Source organism: Prionailurus viverrinus, chromosome D4, assembly GCF_022837055.1.
Source record: "Prionailurus viverrinus isolate Anna chromosome D4, UM_Priviv_1.0, whole genome shotgun sequence".
Taxonomy (NCBI): Eukaryota; Metazoa; Chordata; class Mammalia; order Carnivora; family Felidae; genus Prionailurus; species Prionailurus viverrinus.
Genome location: NC_062573.1, coordinates 89,850,072 through 89,876,543, shown reverse-complemented (window position 1 = coordinate 89,876,543; position 26,472 = coordinate 89,850,072). Strand labels below are relative to the sequence as shown.

General features: G+C 51.3%; 1 protein-coding gene across 10 annotated transcripts in view; it reads right to left on the bottom strand.

The window, feature by feature from the left end:
* PRRC2B (proline rich coiled-coil 2B) overlaps nucleotides 1-26,472 on the bottom strand; it is a 90,495-nt gene that overhangs the window by 33,148 nt on the left and 30,875 nt on the right. For 9 of the 10 annotated variants that reach the window (XM_047830977.1, XM_047830968.1, XM_047830973.1 and 6 more), the window contains exons 4-12: nucleotides 25,199-25,301; nucleotides 22,609-22,681; nucleotides 18,420-18,563; nucleotides 15,933-16,174; nucleotides 15,347-15,468; nucleotides 14,481-14,623; nucleotides 9,172-9,262; nucleotides 5,295-5,487; nucleotides 1,043-1,358 (exon numbers count right to left, since the gene is read on the bottom strand). In XM_047830977.1, coding sequence (XP_047686933.1) covers nucleotides 1,043-1,358; nucleotides 5,295-5,487; nucleotides 9,172-9,262; nucleotides 14,481-14,623; nucleotides 15,347-15,468; nucleotides 15,933-16,174; nucleotides 18,420-18,563; nucleotides 22,609-22,681; nucleotides 25,199-25,301 — 1,427 coding nt within the window. Of the gene's footprint in view, nucleotides 1-1,042; nucleotides 1,359-5,294; nucleotides 5,488-9,171; nucleotides 9,263-14,480; nucleotides 14,624-15,346; nucleotides 15,469-15,932; nucleotides 16,175-18,419; nucleotides 18,564-22,608; nucleotides 22,682-25,198; nucleotides 25,302-26,472 lie in introns of those variants that run through there. The other variant, XM_047830976.1, reaches the window with a different exon arrangement.

The following is a 26,472-nucleotide window of genomic DNA, read 5'->3' as shown; positions in this document are numbered from 1 at the left end:
AGGCACTTTCCGACGTGCAACGCTGTTCAACATCTCTTATGGAGCCGTGTGGATCCAGCCCTCAGAATCCAGGCCAGGAAAAACATACTCTAACAAACAGGCGGGCTTCTCCCCAAGGTCACAAAGATACTTTGTGGTTCTCTCTCTCTCTCTCTCTCTCTCTTTCTTTCTTTCTTGAGATAGAGTGTGTGCATGTGCGAGCACAAGTGAAGGAGGGGCAGAGAGAGAGGGAGAGAGAGAATCCCAAGCAGGCTCCGTGTTGTCAGCACAGAGCCCAACTTGGGGCTCGATCCCACGAACATGAGATCATGACCTGAGCAGATATCAAGAGGTGGACGCTTAACCGACTGAGCCACCCCGGCGCCCCACTTTGTGATTTTGGTTTTTTTTTTTTTAAATGTTTATCCATTTTTGAGAGAGACAGAGAGACAGAGCACGAGCAGGCAAGGGGCAGAGAGAGAGGGGAGACACATTCTGAAGCAGGCTCCAGACTCTGAGCCGTCAGCACAGAGCCCGACGTGGGGCTTGAACTCACAAACCGTGAGATCATGACTTGAGCTGAAGTCAGCCGCTTCACCGGCTGAGCCCCCCCGTCGCCCCACTTTGTGATTTTGTTAAATGAACTCAGAGGACCCTGGGCTTGCATTGAGGCCCGCCACCATCCGCATCTTTGGTTGAGCAGTGGCAGGGGTGAGAATGGCCACAAGGTACGGAATGACAACCAAGCGGGCAGCGCGCACACTTTCCGTATCTAGAAGCTGCACGAGGTGCTTTCTGTACGTTATCTCACGTGCCCCTCAGCGTGTGGCAAAGTGCGTACTAATTCCAGCCCATTTTACAGATGAGGGAACGGGCACCAGGGAGGTGAGTGGCCGCAGCCAGCCGGTTTCAGTCCCTGACACGGGACGTGAACCCATGCCAAAACTCAACGGCCGGTGCTTCCCCGCCCCCTCCAGCTGCCCGCCACAGGCTGAACCAGTAAGGCAGGGAGGCACCCACAGCCTAGGGTGTCCAGTTGATGGGACAAGGGCCCAGCGCCTACCTTTGCGGACAGCAGGGCCATTCTCCTGTGGGGGCACCTTCTCGGTGCCTGGAGATCGGGGCACTTCCTTCTCTGCCGGTTTCGGGGCCTCGCCCGCCTTCTGAGCCTGCTTACGCTTCTGGTCCAGCTGCTTGAGCTTGGCGGCACAGGCAGCCAGCCTCTCCTCCCGTGCTCGGCGCTCCTCCTCCTCCCGGCGCTTTCGGGCTCGTTCCACGGCCTCGGACATCTCTGACTGCACAAATTTCTGCCGTGGAGGTGGCTTGTCCTCTTTGTCCTCGACAGACTGTTGCCGGAACACGCTGCCCAGCGAGGACTTCTGCCGAGAGAAATGAAGTCTGCTGGAACAACAGACCCCAAACCCAGGAGACGGGGCCACCCCAGCATGGGAGCAGTTCTGCTTCCCAAGATCCCCGAGCACCTTCGAGAGGCAGCAGTCACGCACGCCGCGGACCTGGGTCTCCAGGCCCTTTCCTAACCTGCAGTGAGGTCTGGGCAAGTGTCAACCCTCCCTCCCTTAGCTCCCCACTGCAAGCTGGGGATAGAGGAGGCCCTTGGGGTGGTGAGTGTGCAAGGAAGGATTTGCACCACACTCTGCATGGTGACCGACAAAGAAAACAGCACCCTGGTGCTCCCACCACCACTAATGGGCACACGAGATAAGGGCCTCCACGGCTACTGGACGGGAGCAGGGACCACACGCTCATCCCCTGAGTTGCAAAACGGCTCTAGTCTTTCTCCCGTAAAAATACAGAAACCTCTGGGAATAAAGAGGTACGAGAGGGGCGCCTGGGTGGCGCAGTCGGTTAAGCGTCCGACTTCAGCCAGGTCACGATCTCGCGGTCCGTGAGTTCGAGCCCCGCGTCGGGCGCTGGGCTGACGGCTCGGAGCCTGGAGCCTGTTTCCGATGCTGTGTCTCCCTCTCTCTCTGCCCCTCCCCCGTTCATGCTCTGTCTCTCTCTGTCCCAAAAATAAATAAACGTTGAAAAAAAAAATTAAAAAAAAAGAGGTACGAGAAATGAAAATGCAGTCAGATCGACGGTTACAAAGTGACGCTTCATCTAAAAACATCTCTTCTGGCGACTTCCTCCACTCCTGAGTCTCTCTCACCGGTCACCAGTTACCGGACAGCAACAGAGAGAAGCCCACTCAACACCGGGAAGGTTCCTCCCTGATCTGCAGGGAGCACCCAGAATATGCACCAGCACGGACGACGGCCAAGTTCAACCGATCCCCAGCCACTGGAACTCCAGCGAGGTGACCGTCACAACACACAGCTTCCCATTCTGAGTGCTAGCGATGCACAGAAGTGTCACGAGTCCTCAAACATAAACAAACACGGTCCGGGCCTTCTCCGGTCTGCTCGTGAACCCTCCGCAAAAGCGCTATGCGACACGGTGACCGCAGTCAAGGACTTTTCCTCCTGAGAGCCGGCTTCTCATAATCCAGAGACAACGGTGACAATTGTAAAAGATCAGAAACCTCTGACCTGGAAGCGAAAGTACTTTCACACGACGTGACTGGGGCCGACGTGTGCACTGCCCTTCACGTGGCCCTTGACCAGCCCCGGCCGCGCTCTGTAGCGCTGGGCACAGTGGCACCACAGAGCCTCCACCATCAGCCCCCAGTGCTCCCAGAGAGGAAGGCGCAGCACTCAAAGCGTATGAATACTTCCATCGAGACGGCTGACGTGCCTTTCCGAACTCCCCTAACGGTAGCTACCATTTCATAGACTCCATGCTCTGCGAAATACTTGAACTTTTCAGAAATCAGAATGCAGAAAACTACATTTTTTCTTTCCCGACTCAGTTAATTCACATTGTTATGCGATCAAAACGAAATCTTCTTTGAATACTCACCAACCCCAATGTATGAACGAAATTTGGATTCATTGCAGGGTAATTTCCAAGAATAGGTCTGTGTCAATTTGTTTTTTAATGTTTGTTTATTTGAGAGAGAGAGAGAGAGAGAGAGAGAGAGAGAGAGAGAGAGAAAAGAGAAAGAATCCCAAGCAGGCTCTACCCAGTCAGCGCAAAGCCCGACGAGGGGGCTGATCTCATGAACCTGGGAGATCATGTCCTGAGCCAAAATCAAGGGTCAGCTGCTTGACTAACTGAGTCACCCAGGTGCCCTAGCTCTATGTCAATTTTGTTTCGTTTTTGTTTTCCCCTGTACCTAGCACAGTGCCTGGTACTCAATTTAAAAAAAACAAACAAACCTGAAGATAAAGTATTTTCATTTTATAAGATATGGAACCAGACTCCCTTAAATGGCAAAGTGCATTAAAAATGGCAAGTTTTGGGTGCCTGGGTGACTCAGTCAGTTGGGAGTCTGACTCCTGATTTCGGCCCAGGTAATGATCTCATGGCTGGGCCTGCTTAAGATTTCTCTCTCTTTTCCTCTGCCCGTCCACTGCTGGTGAGCTCTCCCTCTCCCTCTCCCTCTCTCTCTCTCTCTCTCCCTCAAAAAAAAAAGCAAGGTTTGTTTTGTTTTTTTTTTCCCCCCAAATATATTTAAATTAATGCCTTTTCTACCCCTAATACTGTGCCTCCTGCACAATCTAGTCCCAAAGTCATGAAGTCATGAAGTGTGGCACGTCTGGCACCAGGAAGTCATGGTGGCTAAGAGCAGGTTGTCGGAACCCGGGCAGGGAGAGGAGGATGTCCGTGTGGAGATGTGGCTGGTGTGGGAGTGAGAGCCCCATCAAGCTGGGTGAGGAGGCAATTCATAAGGAGAGGTGGCCTAGAGGGGAGATTCAGGGCATCTGTGGGGTTGGGAGTGGGAGAACAACACGGATGGTTGAGTGAGTGAGGAGGGCATCTTTACAAGGGAGAGAGGGTGGGGGCAGAAATGGGAGACGGGTCACGTATAGGGGAGCTGATCGAGGAAGTGTGAATACTGGGGACAATGGGAACAGGTGTCTCACTGTTGGAGACAGGAGTTACAGATACGCGGTGGGAGAGAACTAGGTTGGAATGTGTGGGACCAGAGATATTACTGTGAACTCATAGTTCTCCACGCAGATATAGGAGTAAATAATAAAGACAACACGAACATGTACGTACGTGTGCACGCACATATCTATATATACACACACATTTCCTCACTCTGTCCACCAAAAGGACCCAAGAGCAGTGAGCACTCCTGGTGACCACATATTGGTTTCTCAATATCACAAGGGCTGATTCCAGACCAAGGCAGGGTAAGGACAAAATGAGCTTGGGAAAGGTTCTCCTGGTGGGCCTGAAAAAAAAATTTTTTTGAAAGGGAAAGAAAAGAGAGAGAGAGAAAAAAAAAAGAAAAGAAAAAAAAGCCAACTTGTCTAATCAGCAAGCAAGGGATTTGCTCCATAAGAATGGAGACACATAAAGACAGATGCAGCTTGAAGAGGTTCCCAACAGCCAAACCAAAAATACTTGGGGCTTCAGAGCCAACAATCAGAGGCACAGATCATAACCCACTGGTATCAATAAATAAATTCGAAGTTTCATAAGAAACAGGACATTCATAGCCTCAAAGTATCTCCCCACAAAATTCTCATCAATTACGAATGTGGAAGAGAGAAACCCCACAGCGTGAAGTTCGGCAGACATTATAACCTTAGTCGAGAGATCAGAGTGAAGGCTGTCAGCAGGCGGGCAGAGTGGAATCAGTGACCTGGCGGGAGGCAATATGAGCCAGTGTCACTCCTGAGAGATTCTAGCCACAAACGGAAACCTTGAACCTAATCGTGAGGAAGCACCAAACCAACCCCACTTGAGGTACATTCTACAAAATAACTGGCTTACAGTCCCCACAAGTGTCCAAGTCCTGAACGTTAAGGAAGGCTGAGGGGCTATCCTAGACTGAGGGCGGCATGTGACTCTGCACCGATTCTTCCGTACAAAGAACACCAGTGACACAAGTGGTACAAGACGGAGGGGGTCTGGGGATCAGATGGCAGTGGTTATCGACGCTACCTTCCTAGTTTTGACTGAGGCCACCCAGGAGGTAGAAAATAGATGCCAACGTGTTCCGCGGTGACAGGGCCTGGTCAGCCCGGCAACTCACTCTACAAAAGGTTCAGAGAAAAATATCCTTTGTATCCAGCTTCCAGCTTTTCTGTAAGTCTGTAACTGTTTTGAAATTTTCAGACAATTTTTTTTTTTTTTTTAATTAAAACAGGAGAAAGAAACGTCCACCTAGGACTTCTATGTACGCGTGTGCACCTTCCAAGCTAATCACATGCACAGAACCCCTCCAGTACCCACGATACCTGGTAGTCTGGGCCAGATGCCCAGCTGTGAAGCTTCCTAGAAGGTGGCTGAGGTTCTGGCACTTTGCGGACAACACGGGCCACACCCACTGCTTCACCCCAGTCCTTTCCTTCCTCTTGGGGACGCTTAGCATCAGCACTGTCCGCGGAGCTCATTGACAACTGCCGCTGCCGTCGGGGGTCCCAACTGTTCCTAGGACAAACCACAGTGAATGTGAGTTTTCCCATTCAGCCCCAGTGCGGTCTGATCTTACCCGTCACAGGGCCTCAGGAATTCCGAAGCCAGCTGCCCACATACCAGTTGTCCTTCCCTCGAACAGACCCAGCCCCTCACGGCTGAGAGGACACGCCCAGAACACCACAATCCGGTGGCACCAACATTTACCAAGTCCCTCTTGCACACAAAGCTCTGGGCAGGATGTTTCACACCCATTACTTGGTTTACGGGAAAACAAGTCCTCACCCCCATTTTAAAGGGGTGGTAACGGAGTGTCAGAGAGGCTGGGGAGCTGCCTTCCCAGGAGGAGTGACTAGACTGGAACCTAAGATCCCAGAGGAAGGTCTCTTTCCTCACACCAGGGCTCCTTCCCTGTGCTTTGCCTAAAGGAGGTGCTCGGTCGATTTTCCTCAAAATAGCAAAAGAAGGCTCACTGAATAATGCCGTAACAGAGACCAAGAGGAGGAAAGCAGAGCAGACTCCACGTGAGAAAGGGGAGAGGTTCCAAAGGGAGGCTCGGAGGGAATGGAGATCCAGACCGTGCTCACCTTTACCTGCCGCGGAGGAAACAAAGGCACCAGGGAAAAACACTGTGTGCATTTACCAAGCACCTCGTGTATGCAAAACAAGTGCCCAGCACACATCAAGGAGTTCCGAGAAAAGCAGGGAGTCAGGTGTGGCCCGCACGTGCGTGTCCGCAGGTGTCCACACACACACCGGCGGGGGGGGGGGGGGGGGGGGGTGGAATGAGGCTGCGGAGGTGGCTGAGGTCACGGCAGGGCACTAAGTGCTAGTGACTACTGCCTTCACCTTGAAAGGCGCAGAAACCACACGAGGCTCCCGACCCCCCAGGAAAGATGACAAGGGCACAGTGTGAAGGAAGGAGGCGAGCCGGCTAACCTCTGAGTGGTCTGGAAAAGAAAGGATGAGGTCCCAGTGAGCCAGAGACAGTGAGCGGGAAGGGCTGGGATCCAGGGAAGTGTCAGGAAGCCGTCACAGGTGGGGAGACAAGATGTAAGGAAGACCTGGGAGCTTGGAGGAGGAGACTCACAACCAGCTCAAAGAACACCGTGGAAAGATCAGGTTCAGCAGGGTGGGGTGGGGGTGGGGGGGGTCTGGGGATTCTCAATTTGAGATGTCCTTGGTCACATTAGCAAAGCCGCGTCCAAATCCATGCCTAACTCTTTTGGTTGAATATCCAATTCACATCAACCAAAAGAGACAAGGAACAGAGTGTCCTACTGTTCCAGAAGTCTGTAATATTTTATGTCTTTGCTTTTGATTTAAATTCTTGCTCACAATTCCTTCTGAGCTTAGTGTTCCAAGAAGTGACCCACAAGATATTTTCCCAAGTGCATCTAAAACTTCAGTTAAAATCACACAGCATTAAAATAAATTAGAAAAGGGGCGCCTGGGTGGCGCAGTCAGTTAAGTGTCCGACTTCAGCCAGGTCACGATCTCGCGGTCCGGGAGTTCGAGCCCCGTGTCAGGCTCTGGGCTGATGGCTCAGAGCCTGGAGCCTGTTTCCGATTCTGTGCTTCCTCTCTCTCTGCCCCTCCCCCGTTCATGCTCTGTCTCTCTGTCCCAAAAATAAATAAACGTTGAAAAAAAAAATTAAAAAAAACAAATAAACAAATAAATTAGAAAAGCCTCAAATAGTTAACTGTTTGTGTATCAGAGAAAAATTAGCAGAAGGTCACTACCAGCTCCCTCTAGAACAGCTTTGAAGGGAGGAACATCGAATAAGCAAAAAAAAAAAAAACAAAAAAAAACAACCCCAAGGCTCGCAAACTTGGCCCTCTGAACATTCAGTTATAGACAATAAAATAGACAAAAGGAAAAAAACATCAAGGGGTGCCTGGGTGGCTCAGTCAGTTGAGCGTCTGACTTCAGCTCAGGTCATGATCTTACAGTTTGTGAGTTTAAGCCCCATGTCAGGGCTTGGAGCCTGGAGCCTACTTTGGATTCTGTGTCTCCCTCTTTCCCTGCCCCTCCTCTACTTGGGTTCTGTCTCTCTCTCTCTCTCAAAAATAAACATTAAAAAAAATTTTTTTGGGGGGCGCCTGGGTGGCTCAGTCGGTTAAGCGGCCGACTTCAGCTCAGGTCATGATCTCACGGTCCGTGAGTTCAAGCCCCCCATCGGGCTCTGTGCTGACAGCTCAGAGCCTGGAGCCCGTTTCAGATTCTGTGTCTCCCTCTCTCTCTGACCCTCCCCTGCTCATGCTCTGTCTCTCTCTGTCTCAAAAATAAATAAACGTTAAAAAATTTTTTTTTGAAAAAAAATTAAAAAAAAAATTTTTAAGGAAAAACAGCAAAGCATTAATATCTAAACAATATATAACATTGATCACATTTTAAAGGAAATACATTAAGTCTAATAAATAAATATGCAAAGAACATAGGCAATTCCATACAAAAGACAGCATCCATATTTGCTGGTATTCAACATAAATAAATAAAAAGCAAATTAATGCAGCTGTAGGTACTATTTAAAAAGAACCAGAGGCGCCTGGGTGGCTCAGTCGGTTGAGTGTTCGACTTCCGCTCAGGTCATGATCTCCCACTCCGTGAGTTTGAGCCCCGCGTCGGGCTCTGTGATGACAGCTCAGAGCCCCGAGCCTGCTTCGGATTCTGTGTCTCCCTCTCTCTCTGCCCCTCCCCTGCTCATGCTCTGTCTCTGTCTCAAAAATAAAAATAAAAAAAAATTAAAAATTAAAAAAAAAAAAAGTACTAGCCACAGACACCTGGCTGGTTCAGTGCATACAAAGTGTGACTCTTGATCTCAGGATTGGGAGTTCGAGCCCCGCGTTAGGGATGGAGTTTACTCCAAAAATAATAAAAACAGGGCGCCTGGGTGGCTCAGGCGGCTAAGCATCCGATTCTTGGTTTCGGCTCAGGTCACGCATGATCTCACAGTTTGTGAGTTCGAGCCCCACATCGGCCTCCATGCTGACGGTGCAGGGCCCGCTTAGGATTCTCTCTCTCTCTGCCCCTCCCTTGTTCATGTTCTACCGCAAAATAAATAAACTTAAAATAAGTAAATAATAAGAATAAAAAGTCCTAGCCATTCGTTCTACCATCAATCTATCACAACAAAAACTAGAGGGACCAGACTACAATGCGGTGATTTTGCAAAAGGCGTCATAAGTAAAATGAGCCCAACGAAATGACCCAGAAAAGGGAAGACCGAAGGGGTCGAGGAAGCTCCGGAAGCCTCGCATCCCCCGTCCGGTGCTTCTCCCGAGAGCCCTGATGTGCACTCCAGCACGCACGACCCCGGAGTAAAGGGGTAAGTTGAACCCTGGTGGTTTCCCAAATGTGCTTGGCTAGAGAAGCCCTTCTGGGCACCACACCCACAGAAGCGATCTGTGCAACAAGCGGCGTAGACACACACACTCGGGGGGGGGGGGGGGGGACCCCGGCACAGCGGCTGAAACCGCCGGGACTCAGCCGGCCCGCCAGCCACCCCGCCAGCGCACCCTGGCTCCCGTCCCGCACGGCTGTGCCATCCGCAGAACGGAAACCGAATCTGCCCCAGCGAGGCTGCCGGGGCGACGAGGCAATGCGCCTGGCACGGCGACCGGCACTGATGCGTGCGCCTCCGGCCGCGGTCAAGCCCCGGGGCGCGGTGCCACGAGCAGGGCTGGGGGGCATCCTTACCACTTGGGCCTGCCGTCCTTCCCAACTTCCTCCTCCTCTTCATCATCACTGAACTTCAGTTTCTCGGAGTAGTCCACTTCCTCATGAAGACCTGTAACCGGGGAGGGCCAGGGAGAACGGGCAAAGCCAAGACTCAGCAGCGCCAAGAGCGCCACACGGGGCGAGGGGTGGGGGTGGGGGGGGCTTCCTCCGGTCGGAGCTCGTCCTGGCCCAGCTGAGGAGGAGGGCCACCCAGCCAACCGCAACCACCAGACAGACACTGCAGATCAAGTGAGGGACAGCTCCGGCTTCGGGTGACAGCAAGGCGGCCCCGTCAGATTAACCTTCCCACAGAGGACAGTTCTTAAATCTGGACAAAGTATTTTGGAATCATATTGGAAGGTGCGGAAGAGTGAACGAAGGCAAGCAGGCAAAAACCAGACAGGACCCAGATCCATCTGGCAACACAGACACTTGGCCAGCGTGATTCGTGGGCTGCTGCTTGTGCCCTAGGGCACTCCCCAGCCTGAGCAGCTCAGGGGCAGAAAGTGCCCATCAGCGGGCAAGTGGGCACACACGCTGTGGGAGATCCACACAGGGGAATGGTACTTTGGCCACAAAAATGAATGCAGACAGGGGCGCCTGGGTGGCTCCGTCAGCCGGGTGACCGACTTCAGCTCAGGTCATGATCTTGTGGTTCGTGAGTTCAAGCCCCGCATCGGGCTCTGTGCTGACAGCGCAGAGCCTGGGGCCTGCTTCCAATTCTGTGTCTCCCTCTCTCTCTGCCCCTCTCCCACTCGTGCTTTGTCTAACTCTCAAAAATAAACAAACATTTAAAAAAAAAAAAATGAATGCAGACACACCCCCTCAACACGACAAACCTTGAAAAACAAGCTCAGTGAGAGAAGCCAGACGTGAAAGGCCACATTCTATACTGGTGCTTCCATTTATACGAAATGTCCAGAATAAGCAAAACCACAGAGATAGAAAGTAGCTCAGTGGTTGCCAGAGGCTGTGTGCGGGGCTGGGGGGTAAGTGAGAGTGACGGTTAATGATACAACACTTCTTTTGTGGCTGAGGAGAATGTTCTCGAACTGGACAGTGGAAATGGTTGCACAAACTTGTCAATATACTAAAGATCAATGGGTACATGTTACAGTATATGAAATTCGTTATATGCACCGTATCTTAGTAAAAAGGCAAAAAGCCCAATCAATTACAAAGCAGATTTAATGAAAAAGCAAGGGCAACTATATGCTGTCTAGATCATCCGTTGAAATACAACCACAAATGGGTTGAAAGGAAAAGGATTAAAGAAAAAAGACACACCGTTTACATAGTAACACCAGAGCAGTAGGAACACAGGACAAGACAGACTCCAAGAAGCACTTCCAATGATAAAGGACATCTGCAAACAATACCAAGGGTCAATGTGTCAACTCCTAAAAATTATAACTGTGCATATGCCTAACAATAGCTTTGAAATCAATGAAGCAGAAACTGATAGAATTAAAGGGAGAAACAGATAAATCCACAGTCACAGTGGAGAATTTAATGCTTCATTGTCTGAGAGGATCATACAAAAACATCAGTAACTATGTAAGGTCTAAAAGACACATTCCACAACCTTGATAGTGACTAAATTGAGATTTACAGAATGTAATAATCAACAACCGTAGAATACGCACTCTTTTCAAACGCACTTGGAATATTCATGAAGAAAGATCATGTTCTGATCATAAAACAAGTCTCAGTAAGCTGAAAAGAACTGAAATCATACAGTGCATGCTCTCTGACTATAATGGAATTAAATTAGAAATCTAGAGAGCCCCAATAATTAAAATGAACAGATAAAATGAAATAGAAACAATCCAACAACGGAGAAGATGAAAGCCCAAAACTGCCTTTTAGTAAAAGATTAATAAAACCAATAAGCCCTTGGCATAAGTAAGAAAAAGAAGAATACAGATTACCCAATTAATGAGAAAGAAAGAAGTCCATCACTACAGAGCTTACAGACATCAGAAAGAAAAGGAATTGCTATCAACTTTATACCAATAAATTCAATCACAAAGAACAAATAAATCCCTTGAAAAGCACAACTTACCAATATTGACACAAAACAACAAAGGGAATCTGAGCAGCCCCATTAACTACTCACAGAAATTATCACAAATGTCACCACGAAGAAAATACCAGCGCCAGGTTATTTCACTGGTGAATTCTATCAAGCATTTATGGGAGAAATAATGCCAAACTTACAGAAACTCTTTCAGAAAGTAGAGAAGGAACATTTTCCAACTCATCTTATGAGCCCAACAAAGAAATTAAAAAAAAAAAAAGAAAATTATAGACCAATATCCACCATGGACATGGAGGCCAAGAACCTTAATAAAATATCAGCACATTGAATCTAGGTATACAAAAAGGTGTAGCTTAGTCTAGGAATGCCAGGTTGGTTTAGCATTAAAAAAATCAGTTGGTGCAGGGCACCTGGGTGGCTCAGTAGGTTGAGCATCTAACTCTTGATTTCGGCTCAGGTCATGATCCCAGGGTCGTGGGACTGAGCCCAGCATCAGACTCAATGCTGAACAGGGAGCCTGCTTGGAATATTCTCTTTTTTTTTTTCCTCTCTCTCTCTCTCTCTCTCCCCTCTTCTCTTCCCTGCTCATGTACATAAAAGGAAGGAAGGAAGGAAGGAAGGAAGGAAGGAAGGAAGGCAGGCAGGAAGGAAGGAAGGAAGGAGAAAGAAAGAAAGAAAGAAAGAAAGAAAGAAAGAAAGAAAGAAAGAAAGAAGAAAGAAAAATATCCACCAGATTACCAAAATAAAGGAGAAAAACCTTATAATCACAGCACAGGAAAATTTATTTCACAAAATTCAATACCCATTCGTGATTTAGAAAACATTCAGCAAGCCAGAAATACAAGGAAACCCTCAATCTGATAAAGAACACCCAAACCCTACAGCTGACATCAGATTTAATGGTGAAACACTAAACGCTTTCTCCACAAGATCAGGAACAAAGAACTTGAAACAACCCTGTCCTGGAAGTACCACACAGCATTTAGGCAAGAAATAAAAGGTAGGGGGCGCCTGGGTGGCTCAGTCGGTTAAGCTGAGGCTCAGGTCATGATCTCACAGTTCGTGGGTTCGAGCCCCACGTCAGGCTCTGTGCTGACAGCTCGGAGCCTGGAGCCTGCTTCGCATTCTGTCTCCCTCTCTCTCTCTGCCCCTTTCCCACTCTCTTTCTCAAAAACAAACATTAAAAAAAAAAAAAAAAAAGGAAAAAAGAAATAAAAGGCATATAATCTGAAAAAGAAACATAAAACCATCCCTATTTATAGACAACATGATGGTTTATGTAGAAAATTCTAAGAAATAGGGGTGTCTGGGTGGCTCAGTTGGTTAAGCATGCAAGTCTTGATTTCAGTTCAGGTCATGGGAACTAGAGCCCCACGTGGGCTCCACACTGAGTGTGGAGGCTGCTTGGGATTCTCTCCCTCCCTCTCCTCCTTCCCCCCTTGTGTGGTGTGTGCACTCTCTCGCTCTTTCCCTCTAAAAAAAAAAAAAAAAAAAAAATCTTAGAAATTCTAAGAAATCAACAGAAACTAGTAAAACTAAAGAGCGTATTCAGCAAAGTGCCTACAACAGGGTCCACACACAAAAATCAACTGTATTATCTACAGGAACACCAAACATAAGAAATAAATTTACACTTAAAAAAAAAAAATCAATGCCATTTACAGCAGCATCCAAACAACATCAACTACTTAGGAATAAACTCAACAGAAGATGTTCAAGACCTCCAACACTGAAAACTGAAACAGAACTGAAGAAAGTCAGAGATTCACCCAAGTTCCTGGATGGGAGATCCAAGGTATCATCTATCCAGAAATATATTCGACGCTGTCCTACCCAAAATGCCTCTAGGCTTTTTGTAAATACTGACAGGCTGATCCTAAATTTATATGGGAATGAAAAGACCTTACAGTCAAATAACATGAAAGGGAACAAGGCCAGAAAGCTTACGCTACCTGAACTTTAAGACTTACTATAGAGCGACAGTGTGGTGGTGGCATGAATGAATCAATACATCCAGGACACAAACAGCATCCAGAAATAGATCCACACTTATCTGGTCAATTGATTTTTGGCAGGTGCCAAAGCAATTCAATAGGCAGAGGAAAGTTCTCCCAACAAATGGTGCGGAACCGGATATCCCGCCGGATTAAAACGAGCCTCAACTCCATCTTATGTACAAGAATTAATTCCACGTAAATCACAGACCCCAAAACAAGGGTTGAAACTATAGAAAATAAGGGATTATCTTTGCTGTCAGGGAGAGACGAAGATTTTCAGATAGGACGCAAAAGAAACCATAGAAAACACAAACTTACAAATTAACCTTCATCAAAATAAAAAAAAACTGCTCATCAAAACAGTGCTAAAAAAAATGAACCAACAAGACAAGCAATGGGGGAAATATTTGTAAAAAGTTAAGTGGCCAAGGACTCGTATCCATGACTTACTTGTAACCTACCGCTCAAAGAAACGAGAAAATCTACCAGTTGCCAAATAACACAAGAAAACTTATTCATCAGCATTAGTCATCAGCAAAATGCAAATGAAACGCACAATGAGACACCACTACACACCCACCAGAAGGGCTAAAATTAAAAAGACTAATCACGTGGAAGCGTCGTGAGGATACAGGGGACCCGCGTTCCCCACAGCCACCGTGGAGAAAGGTTTAGGTGGGTCTCACGGGCCCGATCACACACCTTCCCTCCGACCTAACAATTCACTCCTGGGTACTGACTGAATGAACGTACTATTCGATAGGAACTCCCCTCAGGAGAGGGGAGGCCCTGGGGTGGGAGCGGGGAGTTGGGGGGGGGACGTCTGGGGGGGGCGGGGGAGGGGGGACATTCGGCACACATGTATCCGTTTGTCAAAACTGCATCATTAAAATGGGCACCTGTCGATGGAATTCACATGTACGTGAACGCAAATAAAAACGATTTTAAGACAAAATCATCAGGTTGGCGGACGGGGCACGGTAGTTGTTGAAGCTAGGTGATGGGAAGCTGGGGGCTCATTACCCCATTTACGGTTCTGTTTAACTTTCCCATTCCAAAAAGTCTTTTTGGCAAGTTAACAAAATCTCCCATGGATCTGAGATCAAGACCAAAGGCCAACAGGAGTCAGTGCTCAGAGAGGAAGTCACCACTGGCGAGGTGGCTGGCTGAGGGACGCACACCTTGCTGCCGGGGGGCCTTCAGCCCTGGAAAGCAGAGGCGACCCCGACCCTGAAAGCCCCACAACCCACCTGCCCAACCGTCGTCGGCGTCGGCGTCCAGGTCGTCCAGGCCCTTCAGGTTTTCCGCGTTGATGATCGTGGGCCGCGGCGCCCGTCCCACCAGCTGCCTCAGCGGGCGGATGGGCCGAGTCGTTCCCAGCCTGCTTTCTTTTCTGATGAGGGTGAGAAGAGTAAAGATCTGGCCTCGTGTCAAGTGCACAGATGGAAGCAAAAGCCAATACTTTTCCAAAAATATGTCCCACATTGCAAAGGTTCATGGTTGCATTTAATATTTAAATCCTCTCCTTTAAGGGAAAAAAAGAAAAAAAAAAAAACTTCTAACGGGGGCGCCGGGGGGGGGGGGGGGTCAGTCGGTTAAGCGTCCGACTCTTGGTTTCGGGTCAGGTCATGATCTCTTGGTTTTGCGGGTTTGAGCCCCACGGCAGGCTCTGCGCTGGCAGTGCGGAGCCTGCTCGGGATTCCGTCTCCCTCTTTCTCTACCCCTCCCCCACTCGCATGGTCTCGGTCTCTCAAAATAAATGAAGAAACTTAAAAAAGTTAAAAGAAACTAATAATGAAAAGATAAAAGAAACCTATGCCGAACAAATACGTCCCAGAGAGTATCGCTTCATTCCACAGTTTTATACACTCGGCACTAATGCCCAGCGTAGCAGCCACAAACACACGCCAAAACTTCCAACTCTGTCAAGAACTTGCGATCATAATACAACCTCGTCTAGCTCCAGATCCCAGCCACCCCACACACCCTGGAGCTCTGAGTTGGTTTTCAGAGTCTCCAGGAGACAAGACACCTTCGCACATGAGCCCACGATGTTGTGCAATACAACCACCGGGGGCAATTTCTACACACGGGACTATTAATGCAGTAGCCTTACCCATCTTGGTCATTCATCTGGAACTGTCTAAAAGGGACACGGGGCTCAAGACGGAGCTGGGGGAGGGGGAAAGGTCCTCGTTCCACGGTACCCTGGTTCTCTGATGACTGTGGCGAACACATCTGAAACATAACATCAATGAACAGGATTTTCCGGTAATGGCTCAAATTCTAAGTTCCCCTTGCATTCGAATTTGTTTGGGAAAAATAGAAAATGGGAAAAAGAGATAGGCAAGTCTTGGAACTTCCCAGTTAATCCTACCACCATCTCCCCCATCTGTTTCCTGCCGTCAGTAAGTGAACCTGGGGACTTGTGGTGTCCGGGGCAATGCCTGCCTCTCCTTTTTCTAAAGAACCAAGGCTGACACAGTATCTACATCACCAGGGAAAGAAGCCGAAGACCCTTAAGATCTGAAAAGGGGGAGAGCAAACGCAGAAGTAACGGACACTTCCAAGGCAGGGTATATCGGGGCAAAGACACTGGGAGGGGGAACCGAGGTGGATATTCAACCACTTAGAGTAGGTTCTGCCTTCGCAAGCAATCCGACTCCATGGGAAAAAAAAATATGCACACTCTGAAAACTTACAAAAGCAGGAAGCATGTCATGGTATGTAGGTGGGTGGTATACATTTCCCATGAACTGTGAAGCCCCTTTGCGGACAGGCTGAGCCGGGCGGAGAGAGGGGTCCTTAGAATCGCTGGTACATGCCGAGGAGGGGGCTCCGTCTCCCGCACTCGAGTTCCTGCTGCCCAGCTCAGTCGGGGAGGCGCTCAGAGACGTGGCAGAAATTATGTTTCGCCCACCGCCCTCCCTCCAGCTTGTCACATCTGGAAATCGAAAGGGGGCAAAAGGGGAAAGGAAAGAGGAGGGGGGGAGGAGGGATTGTATGAGGGTCTGAAGGTCAAGGGACCCCCTCATTCACCAAAAACAAAAGCCCCAAAAGTGCAGAGTTGAGTCAAGTGGTCGAATCTGTCACGGAAGGTGGAGGACGGACACCTGGCCAATGAGCATGAACTTGCTGCGGGAAGTCGGGCGTAAAGAGAAACACAAAATAAGGTCCACTCACAGAGAAGGCAGGTAGAAGCAAGACGTGGTCTTCATGGGTGAATATAAACCACAGATCGACCACCCCAAAGAAATCAGGACAGCCCGGATGAAACAGCGTTGGGCCATTTCTCCCACGATCACTGACCCGTCAGGAGCAGCACTGGCCTTTACGTTAAAACTGGACCAGGTCCTATGGTACCTGGCTAGAGGAGCGTGCAATTGTTGACCTCAGAGCTGTGAGTCTGAGCCCCACTCTGGGTGTAGAGATTACTTAAAAATGAAATCTTTAAAACTGGAGTAAGTCCTGACATGTTTCAACTCCGATGCAAGGTGACATCTCTAGTCAGACAGACTCCCCAGGTCATAAGAAGCAGAGCCCCTCTCCCTCCAAGTGGGGGCATGAAAGGGTCTGGGGCCCTACCCCCCAGGCCTTCACCTGACTTGGTCCTGCTCCAGCCCATAGGGCTCTCCTGCAGGTCACAGATTAAAACCTTCCCACCTATCGACCTTTCTAAGATGACGTTTCCCACTGCCAAACATAGCAAGATATGGGGGAATTACAGGCCACTGAGAAATCAGATAAGCCTGCCCCTTCTCAGTCAACGTATGGCTAGGAGGTGAAACACGAAGCCCCTGAGTACTTGACCCTCAAGAGAAAGAGACACAGCACAGGAGCCACAAAATCAGGGCCAGCTCCCGGCAATATGACCGCCTTGAGTGTGACCTTGGGCAAGCCCTATGGCCACTGCTCTGGCTACTCCTGCTTCTTCTCCTTCTCCTCAAATGAAGAGATGGAACTGATCCCAGAAGCCTCTGCTAGGTCTAAATTTCTGTGGTCCTACAAAGCAGGTCATCTTAATCCCAGAAAGCTATACAGTTCTCGGCCTGAGAATTTGGTTACCTATTTGGAGCAGACAAAATAACCCACCACAGGCCCCTGAAAAGGTAGCATGCTCGTTAAGGAGCCACCTAGTGATCATTGCCTTTATAGGGTGTCCGTTCTACCTCTAACCCCGGGATACCCTGGGGATTAATCAGGACAGGCAGACAAAAGTCCCTCCATTTCAAGACCTGATCAAGCCCTCCCCTCCCCCCCATCCCAAACAAACAAAATACATAAGAGCTATTTCACAATCCTTGCTTAGAACAGAAGGAAAAATCTCATTCCTCAAAAAACCTTAACCTCTAACCGCTCAAGGCCACTAAAAAGAAAATCCTACCTGCAAGTATTGCTATATAATCCTGCCAACTCCTTGGCTAGACCCCAGGTGAGGGAACTGTGGAGACAAATCCTAGACTGGCTACCAAACAATCCCCAAGGGAACATGTTAAAAAACGGAGATTCTCGGGGCACGTGGGCAGCTCAGTTGGTTAAGTGTCCGACTCTTGATTTCAGCTCGGGTCATGATCTCACAGTTCATGGGTTCAAGCCCCTGCAACGGGTCTCTGTGCTGACTGATAGTGCAGAGCCTTCCCTCTCTCTCTGCCCCTCCCCCAGGGATGAGCTCACTCCCTCTCTCTCTCTCCCTCTCAAAATAAATAAACTTAAAAAACACACACACACAAGAGATTCTAATTTGGCTGAGGACGGAGGAGGGCTGGAAATCAGACTTTTTAACAAACTCCCCAAAGGACCCTGACAGGACTCCGCTAGGTTTAGGAACCACTGGCTTAGAAAACAAGCTCCTGGCTCGGGGACAGAGTTAACGCGCCCTCAGTCTGTCTTTGCCAGGACCACCTGAGCAGAGCAGAACTCACGTCTGATGACAGCTGGGGAAGCAGACAGGCCTGGCCCAACCCAAAGGACAAGAGAGGAATGACCTCCGGCCCAGCCTAGGGGGCAAGTCCCACCGAGGCAGAGAGCAGACAAAGGGTCAGTAGCCATGCTTTCCAGGCAGGGAGCCTGGGCCCCGGGAGCTCGGCTTGCCGAGGACACGTATGCTTCTAACAGGCAGAGAGGCAGGGAGATGAGGGGGAGCCCCGCTGTCCCCACGGGGGCCCGGACAGGGACTGCAGCTCACTCACTCTGAGGGCGGAGGCTTGGTCCTGGCCCATACGACAGATCTAAGACGCCCCTTTCTTTGCCAGCCTTGTCCTGCCCTCCAGCTGCTTTCAGCGTCGGAAATTCCTCGGGAGAGAAGGATAACAGTCGGCTTGAGCCCCTTAAACCTGCCAAGAAAACCAGAAAGACTCAGTTAGGGAGCAAGTGAGATGGGCATCGACAGTTCTCTGCTTCAGCCGCTCCACGGGCCGGAAGCCACACTGCCCTGGCGTGAGCTCCTGTTAAGCGCCCCATCTGTGCTGGCATCTTGTGCTGGCAGGGTGGCACTGGAGACCCCATGTGACAAGGAGAGGCCAGACGCAGGCTACACCAGGCCGTAGCAGCTAACCTGCAGGAGCAAGGGAGAGGACAGCACAGCCGCTCCAGCTCGGATCCTTCACGCTGCCGGAAGAAGGCAGTAAGGCCCTCCTGGCGGCCCCGGGGGACACACGAGCACAGTCTTCAGGGAAATCAGCCCAGGGAGGTCAACTGCTTTTGTGCGGAGGTAATGCCAACAGAAAGGTCTGCACCCTCGTTCCACTCTCATGAGCACCGGACAGCTTACACCTGCCATCTTGGGATCGATTCCCTCCTTTGCTGTCCCCCATCCGTTCCCCAACGCCACAGGCCCCTGAGAAGAAGCCCTGCTTTATCTCTGCAAGAGCCCGCCCCCCCCCCCCCCCCGCCAGCACTTAACACTGGGGACCTCTGATCTATTTTGGACGAACAGATAACAACAAAAGGTGCATTCTATGGTCCAGAGTGGGATTTGGTGCTTTTATCTGGACCAAATGCCCAGCACCATCTAAACTTAACACGACAGTAACAGCACATGGCCCATGTCTAACTGAGAAATGCCTCGTTCCCTAGGCGATAAAACCAAACTCTCCCCCCTCTTCCCCACCACTGTTTCACGGACCCATGAACTACAGCAGACTTTGCAGAAAGCAGCAGCTGGGATTGGTGCAGACGCACAAGGCATTTAACATCCCTATTTAGCAAAAAGTCCCAGGGTCAAATACACCCGCCAGGGTGACACAATCTCCCGGTGTCACGAAGGAGCTCCACTACTCTGCGAAGGGGGACTTGGACCCAGGTTAAAAAATCCTTGGCGAGGATGAAATGTGAAAGTCATGCCTTAAACACACGCAGATCTGGAGCTTGAAAACAAACACTCAGTACTTTTATCTACCTCAGCAGTCACGAAGGTCTTACTCTATGCATGAATTAAACTTCCCTTCCACAGACCAGAAGGACAAAGAACCCAAAATCTCAAGCCAAAGCAGCAGCATTCCTAAGGTTTTCAGTGCTCTACAACGTTCACCACCAATGCCGTGTGCTATGTGATCTCAGCCGTGAGAATCTGAGGCTGGAATGTCAGGGGCTTCTTCTAAGGTCCCAGATGGAACCATCCCCCTGGCCTCCACCCGCACCAGTCAGGCCGCCCGCCCCGCCCTGGTCTGACCCAGCTGCAACAGGCCCAAACACCACTCTCCGTGCAGTGGTCTATCGACGCAGGAAGAGCCCTTCTGAACTGCAGAGTCTGAACATGTGTGTGGGCAACACCACCAAGTGCCCACCGCCCTGAAGGCACCACAGACTCGTGACGGCAGCACAGGACGGGGAACCGGGGGCTGCTCCCACCTCAGCCCCGGCAGAGGCCTAGGATGCATCTGTCCCTCCTCCGGGGCTCCTGGGCCCTGTTGCCTCCCAGATGAGCAATCGCACATTTACAGAAGGTGCTGCTGTGTTTTAGAATTCTTTTCTAGATCACTTATTTTTCATAAGAAACACAATCACATGGTTCAAAAGTAAGAAGCATAGAAAAGTACAAACAGACGACTCCCTCCTGCCTGCGTGCCCACCTGCCTACTTCTGACACCCTGAGAAAACAGGCGGCTTGGCTTCCCCCCCCTCCCTCTCAGGCTTCCTTCCGGAGACTTTTTTTTTTTTTTTTTTTGATGGCACGTACATTTTCTATAAGTACACTTTCCCTCGTCCCAATTTTTTTTTCATGAATAGTAACATACTCTACATATTATTCTGAACTTTTTTTTTCATTTAAGAATATATCCTAGAGATCTTGCCAGATCCGTGGAAAACTACTTTTTTTTTTCCCTAGAGGCAAGTAGTATTTCTTTTTTTTTTTTTTTTTTTAATTTTTTTTTTCAACGTTTATTTATTTTGGGGACAGAGAGAGACCGAGCATGAACGGGGGAGGGGCAGAGAGAGAGGGAGACACAGAATCGGAAGCAGGCTCCAGGCTCTGAGCCGTCAGCCCAGAGCCTGACGCGGGGCTCGAACTCACGGACCGCGAGATCGTGACCTGGCTGAGGTCGGACGCTTAACCGACTGCGCCACCCAGGCGCCCCAAGTAGTATTTCTTTAAAGCACCAACATTTAATGGACATTTCAAGTGACTGTTTCCCATCTTTCCCTACCACAATCTTGCAATGAGTATCTTTTGAATATACGCCATTTCTCACAGTGGCAAGCATCATTTCTGGGGTGATCTTCCTCCACGTGGAAACGCTAGGTCAAAGGGTGCGCACGTTAGTATTCTGATAGCACCAAGCTGCCCGCCAAGGGGCTGTACCAATTCACTCTAGTATTTCTTTGTATTATTTTTTTTAATGTTTGTTTTCTTTTTGAGAGAGAGAGAGAGAGAGAGAGAGAGAGAGAGACACACACACACACACACACACAGGGGGGCAGGGGCCGAGAGAGAGGGAGACATAGAATCTGAAGCAGGCTCCGGGCTCCGAGCTGTCCGCACAGAGCCCGACGTGGGGCTCAAACTCATGAACCGCGAGATCATGACCTGAGCCAAAGTCGGACACCTAACTAGCGGAGTCACCCAGGCACCCCTCTGCAGTTCTTTTTAAATAAAAATGAATGCATGTGATTTACTTTAAAAAATCCTAACCCACAGAGTAAAAGCTGTAGAAAGCAAAGACCACTGTTAACACAGTCTAGTGAGCATTCTCTGTAAAAAGCCTCTTTAAAGACCTAATTTTAGGGGACTGAAATGCTGGTCGCCACTCCCCTTGCCCCCCGCCCCCACTTATCTTGCCCCCTCCACCTCACCCCACGGACTGGAGAAACCGTAAAGCTCCCTCCTGCCCTTAGCCCCTCCACAGGAGCCGGAGTCTGACGTCAGTGGGCACACTGACTGACGTGTTGGGGACAGAGCCTCCAACCACACAGGACTCCCGCCCAGAAGGGGCACATGCTGGGTAGGAGCAGAGGGTTTAGGGCAGGCAGGATGTTCGCTGTTTCTCTACAGGAGCTACAGAAGGCAGCTGGCAAAGCCTTGGCCGCCAGGGGCACGCAGAAGGCCGAGGGCACCGAGGTGGGGAGGCCGGTGGGGGGAGGGTGGTGGGAGGAAGAGCAAGCGTGGCCCGCCACTCCCACCTGCAGCCCTCTCCTTCCCGTTCGGGGGCATCGCCCAGTTTGGTCCGTACAACATGCTAGAAACATTCGAGCTATCAGTGGTGGCTGGGGGGTGGGGAGTGGAGCAGTCTGGCCGCCCTCTCTGCCCAGGTGGGCCCTCCCCTCTGCTCTGGGCCTGCCCGGGAAGCCCTCTCACCATCTCCCCCTCCTGCTCCTCCCCGCCATCTCCCCTCTGCACAGCTGCCGAGGCTGAGGTCCTGCGGGCAACACCTCTGACACTTCCCGTGTCGGGCGCGACATAAACGGTACCAAGGACCGTGTGAGCCGTGAATGCTCTGGTGTCACCAACCGAAGAGCAAGCAGCCCAACTCCCAGGGCCTGGCTTATTTAGAAACCCAGGCCCGAAGCTCGCCCCACACCACACCACACCACCTCCTTGCAGGCCCCAGGGAGAGGAAGTAGGCACATGTCAGCCACACCGCTGAGCAGGCAGCAAGGGCACCAACCACACGGCGGAGTCCAAGAGCAGCAGGGCCAGCGCCCAGCCTCCCCACAGCCCCCAGGGGGGATGTCAGGAGTAATAACGTTCAGTGAAACCTGGCAGACGCAGCGCCCCCACCCCCGGGGGCAGAGGTAAGGCTCCTCAGGGTAGCAGCTCACTCGGGTGAGAGATCCCACGGCTTTGGCCAAGGGCTCCCCAGACCCGGGCAGAACCGTCCGGAAAAGGCACTCCTCCCTCCGTCCCACCCACCCAGCCCAACGCCACCCGACCACACTTACCACCTTCGTGTCCTGCTGGCTTTCCATTCAGCTGTGCCCATGACTTTGGTCCACCTGGCACTGAATTTGTGTTCTGAAAGAAGGAAGGAAATGAAACAAAGCCAGCCCGGTCGGCCTGCTTTCTACCCAGCTCCCCACCCGGGCACGGCAGCCTGGGCCCACGGCGCGGGGGGCGGGGGCAGCTCCCACGGCTGGTTCCACAGCCCAGCCAGGACTCCAACCCACGTCCGCTTCGTGCGACACCCTGGAACACTGGCAGCTACGAGGCCTTGCTCCAGAGATAAAGACCAGACCCCAATTCTAACACGTGTCTCAAAACCCGTGTGTCACTGCGAACCGAGGAGCATCGGCACGGGAGGCTGGCGTGTCTGATCTTCCGCTGGAAGGGCCACCGCACCGCTCTCCATAATTACTGTCGTTCTCCGAGGCACAACTACTCAAGTGAGAGGCCTCCCTCCTCCGCTAATCCACACTTGCCTGGCTCGCACACAAGCCGACGAGTTGAGCGTGCTGAAAACTCACTGCAGGCGAGGCTTTGTGCTGGGCACACCCTGCCTGAGCGAATCCTCCCACACCCTGGGAAGGTTCTAGTCCTATCCCAGCGGAGGCTCAGAAAGGAGCGACCGGGCCCAGCCCAGAGGGCAGGACCAGGACTCGGCCCCACTCTGCCTGTGTCCCAAGCCCCGGGAGTCCCCAACCACTGAGCCCATCTGCCCCTCCCGACGACATTCAACCAACGGCCTTCCCCTCCAACTGAAGGTGCAAACATACAAAACAAAGCTGGGGCAGCACTTCCTGAGTCAGACCTCACGTTAAATAATCACCCTTTCTCAGCACCCCCGCCTCCAGTACCACCAAGCTCAGGGCAGACGGCAGCGTCTCTCACCTTCCACGTGGAGCCGGCCAGGCGTAACGATCCATTTACCGATCAGGAGTTGCCCTCAGCGCCCTGGGGTGGCCACAGGCCCCCCGCACACACGCGCACAGACCACAGAAGGGATGTGCCCGCAACGTCACAGGGCAGTGCCACCGGGGCTGCCAGGTCCCCAGGAGGCACAGGGGCACCGCCTGTCCCACAGCCTCCCACTCAGTGTCCGCAGGCCGCATGAGGATGCCCCTGCCCTCGCCCACCAGAGGCACTGACCGGTTAGAGAAGGGCTCCCGGGGCCGAGGAGGGGTTACTAACGTTGCCATTAGAAGGCTGCCGTGCCTGAGGCGAGGCTTTAGGGGCTGGGAAACGCTGGGGGTCCCGTTCCCACCACGGCGGGAAGGGCTGCGCTCTGGACGGAGCGAGCGGCGTGCCAGCCCCAGGACAGGGCTCTGACCTCCAGCAGTTTGCTGACAGATGCCGGGACCACACCAGGCCCCAGCCTAGACCCCGCCGTGCTTGGGTACGGCCACGTAACAGACACCCTTCGGGCGGCTCTGAAGGGGAGTCGGACATCCAGCCAGGGCCGTCAAACCGAGGCTCTCCGATTTCTGAGCTGCCGATCCCAGGAGACAGATCCAGACTCGACTCTCTGTGCTCTGACTGCGTGACGGCACCCATGGATGCAGGCCAATGAATACAGAGTTCCGCATGAATGTGGACCTCTCTTTCCTTTCCCTTTAGTTCCAAAGGCACAATTCAGTGTTGGGTGGGGGAGGGTGCCGTTCTGGCAGACCCATACACTGTCCCCTGTGGTTGGGTGGCACCGAAGGCCTTCTGCTGCCCAGGGCACAGTACAGAACAAGAGCACACCGTTCAGGTTGTCTTCCAGAGAGCTGCCAAATGCTAGGTACCCGTCCACGCGCCTTGCGGTTTTCTACAGGATTAGGAGACCTCTCATCCAGATTTCTAACTACCAGCTAAGTACACCCTCCTGCTGGCCGCGAAACCCAGACGGACTTGGAGGGGCTGAATATATTACAGCCCCGGCTCGGTTAAATCCTAACTTCCTGCTTAGGAAAACACTTTATTTATTTACCTATTTTAAGACTTTATTTTTCAAGCAATCGCTATACCAAACGTGGGACTCAAACTCACAACCCTGAGATCAAGAGTTGCGTGCTCTACTGACTGAGCCAGCCGAGGCCCCCCCCCCAGGGAAAACACTTTACATGCATCCACAAATAAAGGGTCACAGATCAGTATTTCCCAAGTGTGTTCTGAGAGACAGTAGTCTCTCAAGTCAGTCAGTTAGAAAGATTTCCCAGGACAAATGAGTTGGGGGATGCTGTCCCCACTGTGTCTTTACAGAGTCACAGCACACGTCAGCACGTTAAAGACACTGATGAGAAGTGTGACAGTAAAGGAGCATGCTTCATTTTTTCAACTTACCTGACCCCAAACGTTCCCGTGGCCTAACCAGTCCCCACGGCGCACATTCAGGGGACCCTGACCTAGCGTATAGCTGGCCCCAGCGACCATGCCTCCAGGTAAGTCACCAGGAAGCAAATTAGGTGTCCGTAGTCTGTTCTGCACCTGGGGTCTTTCTCCAAGAGCCGCGCGTTCAGGCACCTCCCGGGACCCAGGACAACCTCCCATGCTCGTTTTCCGCAGCCACCCGCCAGGCTCACCCCTGGAAGGAGCAGGTCACGTGGCACCTACCTCCTGGCTGCTCGACTGTGTCGGCTTCTGTAAGCTGGAGACAGGCCTCTGCAAACCCGGCTGCGGCAGCGACTCCGGCGGCTGAGAGCCCGTCGCACTGGAACTGGACAAGGCAGGGGGCGCAGGGGTCAGATGGGCACGCGCGGTCCCCTCCGCGCTTCCCACAGCGGCGGCTGCTCGGTGGCCCAGGGGCAGCACAGAACCTCTCCAGCAGACTCTGACGCCTCAGAGCCCACAAGAAGCCGGGCCCCATCCGAGGCCTGCCCGCTGACGTCTGCCGGGCAGGACGGTCCTCGGCCCCCTGGCAGGGCTTTCCTGCAAAGGCTAGAGGTTCCCTACAAACAGGTGCTGCAGGGGCTGCCAACAGGGAAACTGAGTCAGCACAGCGAAGGGGCTCTGAGCCCCTCGCTCTTGACCAAGAGCTCATGGCTGTACAGGGGACTGATTGCTTCGCGACGTGATTTTTTTCTTCTCCTGGCTTATAGAAGAAATACATGCCCATAGTGAAAATAAATGTATAAATATAGAGAACACAGGATTTGTCACGATCTCATCCTCCAGAGAGAGATGCCAAGCAGATTTTTCTATATATATATATGTGTGTGTGTGTCTGTGTGTGTGTGTGTGTGTGTGTACATATATATATGAACATAGTATTTTTTTTTTTAACACCACACATACAATTCGTAACCTGTTTCCTACTTACTGTATCGAACACGTTTTTAGGACAACGCCTGGATCTACCTTTTTGTTCTAGTGACACAGTGTAGCTGGCTAGATAGGCCCTAACTTAACAATCCCCATCTTTTTTTCTCGTTACCGGCGCACTTTTTATACATAACTTGGCACCCTTTTGTGTAGGTAGTCCAGTAGCCTAAGTTCTTAGAAACAGGACTGCTGGATCAAAAGAGGTTTTGAAGCTTAACAGATATTGCCCAAGCGTGCTCCCCAGAAGGCGGGGCGAGTCGAGACACAGTCCCCAAACAAAAAGGGGCTCCGCGGAAGACGTCTGCTCACCCAGAGCCTTCCAGCCCACTCCCTCATCCCGATGGGACCCAAGGAGGGCAGCAGTCTACTCCGCCAGTCGCCCAACGCCAGGGGCTCCCCCGTAAGCTGAAGCCAAATGCTCCACACACAGGCTTCCAGGGTTTATGCGATCCAAGGAACTCACCGGGCAGGATTCCTATGTAATGAAGGCCACTCATCTCTTACTTCACCTCCTACCCACAACAGAAGCTTCCAGCGAGTGTTGCTGTTGTGTTCTCCAAACCTCA